Genomic DNA, 14,184 nt, shown 5'->3' on the forward strand with positions numbered 1-14,184 from the left:
GTGAAAGCGAAACGACGACGGTGGGTGGTGGGGCACTGTGTGTTTGAAATGGAGCGGGCATGGTGCGCTGACGAGTAGGGCGTTGCAATTTACGTTTTGAGGCACACACACTCTCGCGGAACCTAATGTCTCTGACATCTTCGTATCTCATAAAATAAAATTCAAAAATAATATACTTGTTGGTAAATTTTATTTCATTTTGTTAACCCAGTTGCTACTTTCCGGCACTAATTTTAAATATAAACTTGTCATTTAAATATAATATCTCGCGGATCAATTTTAAGAAAGTTTTGATATGAACTTTTTGTCACTATATCGAATACATATATTTCCCTTGAAAGGAGATATTTTTATGCCAAGTTTCTTTTTTCTAAGATGAAATGCGAAGATAAAGAAGATAGGAAGTGGAAGTTGGTGATGTCTTCTATTGAGATGAAATATGAATGGAAAGAAAGTGAGAAAGGGAGAGAGCGTGCACTGGAATTTGATCAAAATAGATCTCTTTGGATATTCCAACATTTAGCTTTTGCCAGACACGACACCGAGGTAAGGTCTAGTTCTAGTTATGTGGTCCGGAACTGAAATCATTCATTCGTTTAAGGTTTCTTTTAGATGCATAAAGTTACTTGAATGTCTGGAAAGAAAAAAAAAGCTCAAACTTTTTTACAAGTATATACATACACATACATAATGTTAGATGTATATAAATATATTTTGAAATTGTGTAATTTTGATGTATATAAATATATTTTGAAATTGCGTAATTTTGATTGCATTTATCTTCCATGTGTAATTTTTTGATACCCGTTGACGTTTAATATCAGAATGAATAGTTTTGGAAGCCCTACATAAAAAAATCATTCTGCTTACGTTTCCATATTTTTCGTTTGGAAACATAGTTATAACAAGGTGAAACGATTATGTTATCGTAGGGTAGGGAATGTGTTTTACTGTTTTATAACAAAATATAACTAGCAGTAATAATATAAATCAAATATTTTAAATTGTATATCAGTTCAATCACTACGTTTCGTGCTCTACCCAACTAGCGGGAACAATTATTGCATTCAATGATATCTCTCTCAGTAACTGCACTCGTTGTAATCGATGTGAATCGAACTCGTGACATTGGTTTTTGTCCAATTGTAGGACTAAGCGTTTGTCGCTTTACCAAAAACTATAACTAGAGATAAAGATGCAACCTTGATCTTTTAGATTGTATAGCAGCTCAAAAACCATCTTTCTATTACTTTACTCAACATGAACAATTATTGCACATAGTACTTACATATTTTTTCGTTCTTTCTATAGTACATACACACACATTTATTCAAATAAATGGTTGGAGTCAGAAAATAGATGTTGGATGAGCAAAATTTTTTTAGGAATTTTATAGTGGAGAAGAGAAATATTATGGGGAAACCGAAAAAAATATAATTATTTTTAATCTTTTAGACAATGAAATTTAAAAATTGAGGTCTATAAATAAAAACAAAAGTAAAAGATGTTGCATAATTAGATAAGAATAGACAGTCTTCGATAAACAAACCTAAACTGGAGTGGTCTAGTTCTGGACTATTTAAAACATCAATTCTCAGCAAAACATCATATTCGATTGAGAGATGCAAATTCTTGAGCCAACTAAAAGTTTCTCTGATTCCCAACGCTTCGACTACAGTTGGATTATTATTGCCATGTAATTTGCCATAAATTGCATCAATCACTTGGCCTTGTGAATTCCTCGATATGCGTCCATAACCAATATGTGGGTTGTTTGCAGATAAGGTTTGATATACAGGACATGGCAACTACTCTTGGTCTAAAGAACCCTGTCCCCTGTTGGCGGCGGAGGAGGTGGTGGCAGACTCACATGTCCGCCGTGTTACTGAGTTTACGGTATCAAGATGTTGAATGTTTTCCGTTGATTGATAATACAGTTTATCTTTAGATAAGTCTCGATCAACTTTAACTCATAATTTCTTTTTAAATGTTAATATAAATGTGATATCTGGTTCAATTAAATAAATATCAATTGTTCTTGGACCTCGCTTCTGATCCAACCCGAAATTTATTTCTTGTGAACAGACAATTTAGCGTGGTGCTACTGCTTCATAGCAATAATTAAGATTTGAATCCTCTGTTGTAGCTGAAAACACAGCACATGTACTGTGCACTTTGTTAGAAACGTTGTTCGACAGATGTGAATAAATATATCAATCACTTGGCCTTGTGAATTCCTCGATATGCGTCCATAACCAATATGTGGGTTGTTTGCATATAAGGTTTGATATACAGGACATGGCAACTACTCTTGGTCTAAAGAACCCTGTCCCCTGTTGGCGGCGGAGGAGGTGGTGGCAGACTCACATGTCCGCCGTGTTACTGAGTTTACGGTATCAAGATGTTGAATGTTTTCCGTTGATTGATAATACAGTTTATCTTTAGATAAGTCTCGATCAACTTTAACTCATAATTTCTTTTTAAATGTTAATATAAATGTGATATCTGGTTCAATTAAATAAATATCAATTGTTCTTGGACCTCGCTTCTGATCCAACCCGAAATTTATTTCTTGTGAACAGACAATTTAGCGTGGTGCTACTGCTTCATAGCAATAATTAAGATTTGAATCCTCTGTTGTAGCTGAAAACACAGCACATGTACTGTGCACTTTGTTAGAAACGTTGTTCGACAGATGTGAATAAATATATCAACGGTAGGGTAAAAACATAAATTTGTGTTTTATCAAAATTAAGTGTTATGTCAAATGTTACAACATTTAAGACAACATGCAGTGTAATATTAAAGTTTGTAACACAAATTGACTTTAAATAAATAGATTAACGATATTAAATTTGCACAAGTATTTGCCGCAAAAATAAATCACTAGAAAACCAAACCGTTTACAAAAACCTATCACTAGTGATTAACACTAAAATCAATTTCCTCAACAAGTTGAGGAAAATAAATGCTTTCTAAAAACAAATAACCAGAATAAAAGTTTAAACAAGATGTTCCCAACATTCAAGGCAACACGTGATCACCAATCTTAAACAACTACGGCTTCGAGAATTATTTTGCTCTGAAAATCTCCACTTCGTGAATGTATGTATGACCGATAGGAAGAAGCCGTAATGTCTCAACAAGGAAAACTATTCAACAAGGAAAATGAGAAGAATTTAATAGAAACAAAACTCTTCTCAAATCTTGATACCATATCATATCAATATTTGCATAATTATCTTATTAAATACCATATTATCTAGAAATGCAAAATTACAATAAATATTAACCAAATCAAATTAATCATGGAAGAGATAATATTTAGAAAAATTATTTTAAGTTACGAAATCGTGTTAATTAGAGAAAATATATTTCCCTTCACACTTTTTATACGATACGATCAATTGATCATTTGATGGACCTCACATAGTGTCAGATAAATTTGAAAAATTGTTGGACGTAACTAGATGATTAGCTGATCATCTCGTGTAAAAAGAACATATCACATGTTCAACCACAATAGATGATCCAAATCCCAATAATTAACAGTTAGATTACATTGTTTTTTTTAAAAAATTTGAATATTATAATTATAAGAAAAGTATTACTTAGGTTGGGCCTGGTTAGAACCCAGATTTTACCAAAATCCACAATCATTTGATCAGACCCATTTATAGACCCGATAACCCAATGAGACTATATTAGAACGTAGCCTACAACTAGAAATTGAAAGATAAGGATAAATATACACCAACTGTTTGATATTATTATAATAAGATAATTCAAATCTCGAATTCATGCTTTCTTTTTATTCTTTCTATTTTTTATTATTAACTTTCTCGCGTAATAAATGCGGACGGTTATCGAATTTAAAATAATTATAATCATACTCATGATAGATAACATATGATTAGGTGATAATTAATACATTTATTGTGACAACTATTAAATTAATTCCGACGTCTCACTTGAGAATAATGTTAAAGGCATGTATCGGTATATCAATGTTTTACGATTATTATATAGTGACTCAATAAATCGCGAGATTTTAACTAAAATAATCATATCTTTTTTTTAGAGAAAATTTAAATTCCATAATATTAGTTTTAATTTGTTTAGAGTGTATGTTATTTCTCAACATAGAAGATGAAATAAATTGAACATCTCATGATATTCGAGTTTTTTTATATAGAATTTGTATCAAGGCAAAAACTTATGTGAGACGATCTCACGGGTCATATTTTGTGAGACGGATCTCTTATTTGGGTCATCCATGAAAATATTACCTTTAATGCTAAGAGTATTGCTTTTTATTGTGAATATCGGTGGGGTTTACCCGTCTCAAAGATAAAGATTCGTGAGACCGTCTCATAAGAGACTTACTCTTGTATCAATTATAATAGCATATTTCACTTGAAAGGTGAATGAACATTTCTGTCTTTTGGAATTTAGATTACTTGACCATAATGTGAATGAATAATGAGATTTGAAATAATTTTGTAACATGTTGATTTTTTTTTTTTGTAAGTTGAAAATACAAATATGACAGAGTAGTAAAAATCTGAAAAATGAGTTGTAATTGTTTGATTTTAGATAATAGTTAATAATATATGATATGGATGTGAGACTTGATGTAATTTTTCAATTAATTGAACTAAATAAAGTACTATGGAGATGGTATTAATATCATGTATATGGAGATGATATTGATATCATGTACTCGTGCTCGCTCGATCATTCATAATGACACTCTGGTGACTGATGAATACATATCGAGATATCATTTATTATTATTTTTATGATAATGAAACTCCTAATCGATATTTTTGTGTCTGCTTTGGGTAAATTTATTGACTAATTATACAAGAGCTTACAAATCACTTAAATCAGGTAACTGTAATGGGAAAACTCTATATGACATGCTCGCTCGAGTAAATATTGGTAATGAGAATCGAACTCTTGACTATTAGTCAAGCTTTCACTTATTCCACCAACTCAGACACTCAGATTTGTTAGATGAGTAGGCCCACCAAAAACTCGTCATCTGGCGAGAAAGGGCAGGGCGGGCTTGGAAATCTCCAACCCAAAAAATGTATAGAAAATTTTGGAAATAATATATTGAGTTATATTTCGAAATTATGTTTACGAACGAATATTTTGATGTGAAAATGAAGTCTAATCCAACCAGCTTAAATTATTTGGTTGGACATGCTAAATCGACGGGTTCAATCCACAATTGACGACTCTACCTCCAGAACTGAATATCATGTATCTTAGTACATTTCTAGGTGTGTGACACATATATATGACATATCATAGATCAAATATAAAATCGAATTTAAATATGATAGAATTTTGTATAGAGTGCAATTATATCGTATGCATAATCGACATATAAAGAAAGGATTAAAATTAAAAGTTCATGTTAAAATCCGATCGACCAAGAATTAAATCTTTAAGGTTGAATTTGTATTGATAAATTTGATCTGAGAAAGAATTTGAAAGATGAATTTCAAATGTATTAAACAACATCAATTACTACTAACCTTGCAGATATTAACTTAATTTTATTCATTGGAAGTAAAAAAATTTGACATTATAAAAATTTATAATCCCCTTTAATTGTTTATCCTTAAAAATATGTATTTTAATTTAGGCAAAAATTTCTGTGAGACGGTCTCACAGATCGTATTTTGTGAAACTGATCTCTTATTTGGGTCATCTATGAAAAAATATTACTTTTTTATGCTAAGAGTATTACTTTTTATTGTGAATATCGATAGTGTTGACCCGTCTCACAGATAAAGATTCGTGAGACTGTCTCACAAGAGACCTACTCTTTAATATATTTACGTGTGAACACGTGATGCTCATGTATTATATCAATAGCTGTGTATAAAAAAAAGGAGTATGTGCTGTCTAGAATTGGCCCCCTACTTAACCATTGAAAAGTTTTGATATTTCACCAGCCCCCTCGTAGCTGGACTTGTGCTCAATATTTAGTTCATGAAAAAAATGGTGGACCTGCTTTGATTTAGTATGAAATGCAAGTTCTTTGTACTTTTGATGAAGAAAAGGACAATATATTTAATTTAATCAAAGCTTCGAAAAAAGCAAGAGTTGTATTCTTCCATCTACCTTTGCTCCATTTTATAATCAGTTTTCACACTAATAATGGGTGCAATAAAACTAATTTGACCATTTAGAAAAACACAAAATTCGTCAATATTTTACTTCTAGTTTTTCCATAATGTTGGCATGACTTTACGATTCCAATAAACCACATTATCACACTTATACCAAAAGTTTGATCAATTGGATAACAAAATGCTTATATAGGTCAACTAATAAGATCAAGGGTGAGAAAAAAATACCGAATTTTCGGTATATCGAAATTGCCATATCGAAAAATATCGAATTTTCGGTATACCTAAGATTTCAGTACGGTACGGTAACAATAACGAATTTTTCGGTACGATAACGGTATGCAATTTGAAAATTTCGATATATACCGGAATACTGAAATATTGAAAAATATATAAATTTTTAAATATATAATATTTTAAAACAATAAATTTATAAAATTTTAAAAATATAAGTTTTTTGGGTATAAAGCGGTATATACCGATACCGATATCGTACCAAAATTTTCGATATACCATACAATTTCAGAATAATCGGTATGTTAGTTATATGTACCGAAATTTTCGGTAAAGTATCGGTATAAATTTTCTTATACCTTAATTTTCGATATGATATATGTATTATGTATATAATTTTCGATGCGATATGACATCCTAGATAAGATCAATTTTGCTTCCATCTCTAATTTATTTCTAAAAATCTCGATACATGTGTTAAATAATGTGCAAAGATGTCTAAACAAATAAATAAAACGTGTATGTTCGACATTCACAAAATTAAATTTTTTTTTATCTTAGATAATTCAATAGTTTCTAATAATTGACTTGCAAGTTTTGTGGATGTCCCAAAAACTTTAACCTGGTTTCTGACATGTACGGCAATAACAACCAAACATTTAGCATGACATCCTTGTACTTTTGCAGTGAGAGAGAGCAAAAGGATTCCCATGTGGTATGCCATTTAATAAAACATTTTGCATGCTTAAAATAACGTTAACGATTTGTCCATACAAACTCAAGTATCTTTTTATTTTATTTTTTAAAGGCAGATATTAAGAACATTTTTTTTCCTTTGTCCAAGCTTGTTGTATAGTTTACCTATCGAGTCGGTCAGATTAATATGATAGAATTATGAAATGATCTATTATTACACGATTGTTGATATGATATGATAAATGACAAATAATAATAGGAAAATAGTTCATTGTAACTAAGTTTCGAATTCGAAACATTGATCCAAATGTTAGAACTCAGTATCAAAGGAACGATAAGTCGTTGGATGATTTACGTTGACACAATTAGTGTGATCATTTGATAAAAAATTACAATTAAACCCTTTTTGATCATGGTATATATTTTTTTATTTTTATTGGTGGAATTATTAGTCACATTGGGGGAAAAAGGATAGATAAATATCTTGAGTGAACAAAAGATTAATCTTTGATTTGTGGACTTCCATGAACTGGCTTCTATAAAGTTTCCATTGAATATGGCTCCTAAAAATAATAAATAAATAAATAAATAAAGTTTTCATTGATGGGCCAATGATTAGTCATACCATCTTCCATTTTCCAAAACAACTCAATACAACCTTATGGTATCACACAATAACAAATTAACGGTGAGAATAATTAGATGATAATTATTCTATTATAACTATCAATTTGGAAAGTCAAAATAACTTTATTTTTTTAAAAAAATGTTAATTAATATTAATGTAAATAATACAAAATAATAAAAAGAACTAGTTCGTGATAAACTTTTTTTAGTTGAGAGACATATTTTATAATTGATTCTGAATTCGATATTCCGTCTCCAACTTGAAATCATGGTTGTTGAGGTAAGTGTCTCCCAAAGAAAGTTCATGGTCTTAACCAGCACTTGGAGGGTAATAAATGTAAAGAAGTTAATGACAGTTACAACAACTCGACTAATCAAATGGTGACCATCCGGAAAGAAAGGAAAGCTTGTTGTTGAGTCATGATATATAACATGATGGTTATCAGAAGAAAGGACGAAGGAAGAACCTACAATCAATAGAAGACAAGGATATGATTGAAAACACAAGAGAGAATAGGAGCTTGGAAAAGGAAAAGAGTTTCTGTGAGAGTTGTGTGATTGTTCTTCTATGTAATTTCCAGATTGTATACAACTTTTGGTGATCAATAAAAGAGATTGGGATCATGATCTCACGTGGATGTAAGCCGCAAGGCTGAACCACGTAATCTTCTGTGTACACTAAATTTTTTGATTTGATGCATATGTTTTTATGACCGAAATACATTTGTGTATTGTGTTGAGTCTCATGTTAAGATTGGAACTTGGACCTAACTCAACCCCAAAAGCTAGCTCAAGGGGGGATTGTCCAAGACCATATGTACAACTTCCAGGTATTTTATCCAACCGATATTGGGACAACTAACACACATCCCTCACGCCCATGAATGAACATTTGGAGCGTGAAGTTTACAAATGACCCAACTATGGGCAGAACGGGTGACCCAACTATGGCAATCCAACACATAACGGTGGAATCTGAGCTCTGATACCAGGTTAAGATTGGAACTTGGACCTAACTCAACCCAAAAGCTAGCTCAAGGGGGAGGATTGTCCAAGACCATATATATAATTCTCAGGTATTTTATCCAATCGATGTGGGATAACTAACCGGCCAACTCGATCGCAAACGAAGACATCTGGTGTAAGTTGCTGTATCATCGTAATATTAACAATGGTGATGTAAGCTAAGAATCATATATTAGATAATTGACTTGAATAGGACAAATGAAGCGTTACGACGATTGATTCATCCAGGTTGTAAGACGGCGGCAGTTGACAAATCCAATCAAATTTTTATGGAAGAAATTAATTAGTTGACGTAATTATTAACTGCGCACAACGTGGTGCTTTAAAGTTCCATCATATTTTGGTGATGGATCGTGAGATTCTTTGATTTAAATAATATCGACTAGTAATTTGGGTTGTTGGGTTAAAGTATTTAATTCGCATTAATCATAATGAAATGTTTTATATTTTGTTAAGTAGTGGCATTTTAATTAATGAATCTTGCTGGATGTAACATAACTTTTGTAAATCTTAATATAAAATCATGGAATTATAATCAAGAAAACAACTTTCATTAATGGTTCATCAACCATATCGACTTTACATGTGTAAATTTCAGTATAAAATTATGAAAATTGTTATAAAATAAAATTAACTAGAATTAGTGGTCCATCAACCATTAAGATTTGGATAAGGTTCTAAGAGTTTGTATGGTTATATATCACGAAAACTCACCTGTCTTACGAATTAATTTTACTCGACATAGATTCGCAAAATCGTTACCCGCTCTTCTTATATCTCGTTATACTAAAATAATTAGCTCCTACGCCAATACATTTTTCGTTCAGCCAATGTAATCTCTTAAGAATAAGTCTCTTGTGAGACGGTCTCACAAATATTTATCTGTGAGACGGGTTAATCCTACCGATATTCAAAATAAAAAGTAATACTCTTAGCATAAAAAATAATATTTTTTATGTATGACCCGTATAAGAGATATGTCTCACAAAATAAGACCCGTGAGACCGTCTTACACAAGTTTTTGTCATTTTTTAAATAAGCCACACTTAAATACTGATACAAATCGAATTCAAATCAATCAAATCCCACATTTGCAACATTTTACAAGCCGTGCCAAAATTTATTATATTTTTTTGTTAAAAAAAAAGAAAACTAAGTTTTTATATTAACTAGATTAACTCTTTAATTAATTATCTCAAGATTTATCTAATGTTATATCGAGACATAGTTTACACAAAATGTTCAGATGAAGTAAAACAAAAAAGCACGTGGAAAACTAGTATCGCAGTTGTCAGCCGGGTGGGCTATTCGGTTCCCACGAAACATCGTTTTCAAGTACCCAAATTTGACACCCGTCTGCGTTACCTATACGTACAAATCAACTCCAAAATCCTAATATAAATAGAATAGACGTCTTCAAATTTTCAAAATCAGTGTGCACATACACAGTCTCGTCGATCGCTTCGTTGCTTTAGATATTGGAGGGTCTGATTCAGGGGTACAAATCGGCCATGGATTGGGTTCGTGGTGGAAATTTGGGACACGGGAGTTTTGCTACGGTGAATTTAGCTATGCCCAGAAGACAAACTTCTCTATTCCCGCCATTGATGGCGGTGAAGTCTTGTGGAGTCTTGCGTTCTTCTTCACTGATGAACGAGAAGCTGATCTTGGAGGCGCTTAAAGATTGCCCACAGATTATACGTTGCTTTGGAGACAGCTTTTCGTACGAAAATGGCGAGAAATTGTACAATGTGTTGTTGGAGTACGCTCCCGGTGGTTCTTTGGCTGATAAACTCAAGAATACCGGTGATCGGGGCCTGCCGGAATCAGAAACCCGGCGGTATACAAAAGCTTTACTCAAAGGGCTACATTATATCCACAAGTTGAGCTACGTGCACTGTGATATCAAGCTTCAAAACATTCTCTTGGGCCCGAATGATTGCGTAAAAATCGCGGATTTCGGGTTGGCGAAGCGGGCCGGAGGGCGAAAAGAGAATTTTTCGGGGTGTGAACTGAGGGGCACACCTCTGTACATGTCGCCAGAGATTGTTACCGCTGGAGAACAGGGGGCTCCTGCGGATATTTGGGCACTAGGGTGCGCAGTGGCGGAGATGGTCACCGGAACTCTTGCATGGCATTGCTCCGACGTGGCGGGGCTGCTGCTTAAAATTGGCGCGGGAGAAGAGTTTCCTGAGGTTCCCAAAAGTTTATCAGAGCAAGGAAAAGATTTTCTTGGAAAATGCTTTGTCAGGGATCCGAACAAGAGATGGACGGCTGAGATGCTCCTGAATCATCACTTTGTTTCAGATTATCAAGATTTTGATTTTAATGAAGAAACAGAAAACAAAGCTTTAATCTCTCCTACTTGCCCATTTGATTTTCCCGAGTGGGAATCACGGGAAGCAGGTTCTTCTACGACTTTCGCCTCGTCGGGATACTCCCCAGAGTCTGGTTCTTGGTCTATGACTCCGGCCAGACGTCTGCAAACGCTTTGGATTGATCAATTTCCTGATTGGTCTGTTACCGAAGATTGGATCACCCTGAGGTGAAGGACAGCATATGGATTCCATTTTTGTAGATCTCAAGTGGTTTTATTATTTTTCTTACAAAGAAATTTGTTGATATTTTAAAAAATAATTGTACATAAGAGTAGAGAATTTTTAGGATTCATACATTGTTTTTGTAAACAATATTCAATTCATCAAAAATTAATCTTGCAATTCATAGCTCCTCTCACCCATCTTTCACCTCAGTTGCTGATCTCTCAATGCTACAGCTTTAATTTACATTTGCAACCAAGTTGCAACTTCCATGGAATAGTATCATACAGAAATGAAAATTGAATTCGGGTAATCCGAAATGACGAAACCGGTTCGGTCTAACATGAGAAAAAACGATCTTGTTGGGCACGATATTTACCAGGTGGGTTTTTTTTTTGGTTCAATCTGATCCAAATAAATTTTTTAGACAATTCTTCAAAACCAAGCTAAATTATTCAAATTTTTTTTTTCCCAAATATATTACTCAAATCCAACACATAATAAGAATCAACATGTCACACTCCGAGCCCGGGTTCGCACCTGCGTGACGGCACAATGGGCCCTATAGCAAGAATGACTATCCATCATGGTTGAACAAAAACCATGAAGATCAACGGCTCTCCGACAGACACGAGTACTTACCCAGTAAAATGTGGTGAAAACGTTGGGTTGTTAACAAAACGGGAAAGGTTTACACTACCGCCTAAAAGGTCTTCTCCGGGGAAGCATGAGTGCTCTAGTACATTTGACTTGATACTGGATGGTAGCGCATAGAAAGGAAGTAAAGTGTTTCCTTCGGAACCTACTCGGCAGCATTTAATTTCATGTAGAAGAGAAGGTTAGAAAATCTAATTAATGATGTGCAGACATGAACTGATTATTTAATGAGTGCGAGCGTTCAATCACCTGTCAAAATACTTGGAGGGAAATCCTCGATTCTATGGTTAAAATGCAGAACATCCTCCTGACAAATTTTCTTCACACGTAATAAATATTAAACTTTCAGATCAATTTATAAACTTTGCAGCCTGAAAAAGGAAAAAACAAGCTTACTGGTGAAGATTTGAGCAACTGATATGGTCCAAAATGTGCCCGCATTGATGATTCTATTTGAAAATCTGTTCTTGAATTGATCATGATTGAGAAACCGGAATCCGGCATCCGTTCAACACAATCATCTTGTAGACTGAGTATGGCTTCAATCAAGGTCTCTTGATCAATGGAAACTGCTTTTGTCATGTTCATACTTAAGGATCTAGTTCCATCGTAGCTGTCTGGTCTAGTTTGAGGGATTTGATTTGGATGCAGGATTCCAGGCAGGCAGATAGGGTCCATACTTAATCCATTTCGCACCGTTAGCATCTGGTGAATCGGATCGGTACATAAAACATGATTTTAACCTTTAATCATAGACAAATTTCACAAAAACAAATTGACCGGTGTGAACATTCTTTTTGGAAAAAAAAAAAAAAAAACAACCAGCCTTACAAGACTGGTGGACACTGCTTGATACAACTATTTTAATGGTTTCATTTCTCAAGTAAGACTAGAACAAATGTGGCTCATCCTACTTGGAATTTGAGAATTTTGAGCAACTTGTATACACTTGGGCGAAAAATAACAAAATACATGATTAGGTAGTCCGATTTCAATTGATGGTTAAACAGCTTAATATGTCTAGATAAAATATTTAACACGGGGGGTTTGAAACAGCTCTTAAATCTAGCGAGCTCCGAAACCTTGAGACATGACGATTATCAAACTCAATCTTCGATGCTTTTCAAGCTAGCTTTATACTTTCACCAGAACTAGATGCTACTATTAGATAATGTATCATTAACCGAAGTTAAAATTAGTTTAAAATAGCTGAAATACATGCTACACAAAAGGTTTACACACAGCTTTCAATCCAAACATGAATAATTCATCCGGAAAACAACACGCCGACACTCTACTCACTTGTACTTGGAGCTGAAGCTGCTTGAGGTATTCGATCGCTTCATCAAGCATTGAAGCCTTATCCGTCTGGAGAAAATCATGATATCACTCCATCACCATATTATTAGCTAAAAGTGAAACACATGACATCAAACACCAAATCCAGGTTTTCCTAACCTTGTTCGGATGTGCACTAAATAATTATATAAAATAGATATATATTGAGGATGATTTGTCAGATTATTTCAAATAGAGGGAAAAAATTCGAATCCTATACTGCTAGTTAAGCTTGCACATTGTAGAGGAGCTTTGAAAGTTAGGGAAGGACCTGTTTAACAAAGTGGGCAAGAAAATAAACAATCTTCGCAAGGAGCTTAATAATCTCTGGAACTCTCAAGCAGATAAAGATAATCGTGTTCGAATTATAGATGTGGAGAAATAAATTGAACAATTAACCTGATCATAAAGAAATTCACTTGAAACAAAGGTCCAAAGTTAATTGGTTGAAATATGGAGATCAAAATACAAAATATTTCCATTATCTGCATCCACTAAGTACTAGGTGCCAAACAAATTTTATTAAGGGGCTTCAAAACTTGAATGGCGATTGGTGTTTCGATGAACAAAATATGATGAAATTCTAATCCTTTCGGAACGTATTTGTAAGAAAATTCTAGGCTGGAGGCTGGAATCCCAAATTTCTTATATGGGAGGACGTGAATATAATAATTGCTCATTAACTCTATGTTGTTTTAAACATTCCGATCTAATCTTTTGTATGTTTGCTCTTTATTTTGGGGAACCGATCTCATCGAAAAAGGTTAAGTTGTAGAGTTAGAGATGGGTAAAATATTTTAGTTAATTCAGATACTAGATTTCGGGGGGTCTTCTTTTTTACCAAATGCTATCACAGTTCTCGGGTAGATCCAAAGATGAAAGTGACTAGTCTCATTACGAATTCAGGTACATGAGAA

The 14,184-nt window shown here is 33.5% G+C and overlaps 2 protein-coding genes across 2 annotated transcripts; one reads left to right on the forward strand and one right to left on the reverse strand.

Annotated features, from left to right (window-relative positions):
• The first annotated feature begins 10,150 nt into the window (after positions 1-10,150).
• LOC142538876 (mitogen-activated protein kinase kinase kinase 20-like) lies at positions 10,151-11,456 on the forward strand. Its single transcript, XM_075644173.1, has one exon. It carries the CDS (start codon positions 10,244-10,246, stop codon positions 11,279-11,281), a length of 1,038 nt encoding a protein of 345 aa, XP_075500288.1. The 5' UTR covers positions 10,151-10,243; the 3' UTR covers positions 11,282-11,456.
• A 690-nt stretch (positions 11,457-12,146) lies between these two features.
• On the reverse strand, positions 12,147-13,293 carry LOC142538877 (transcription factor SPATULA-like). The gene is made up of 3 exons (XM_075644174.1): positions 13,232-13,293; positions 12,326-12,634; positions 12,147-12,248 (listed from the first exon to the last, which is right to left on the reverse strand). Exons 1-3 carry the CDS (start codon positions 13,280-13,282, stop codon positions 12,171-12,173), a joined length of 438 nt encoding a protein of 145 aa, XP_075500289.1. The 5' UTR covers positions 13,283-13,293; the 3' UTR covers positions 12,147-12,170.
• Positions 13,294-14,184: the final 891 nt, after the last annotated feature.

This window comes from Primulina tabacum, chromosome 3 (genome assembly GCF_025594145.1).
Source record: "Primulina tabacum isolate GXHZ01 chromosome 3, ASM2559414v2, whole genome shotgun sequence".
NCBI classification, from domain to species: Eukaryota; Viridiplantae; Streptophyta; class Magnoliopsida; order Lamiales; family Gesneriaceae; genus Primulina; species Primulina tabacum.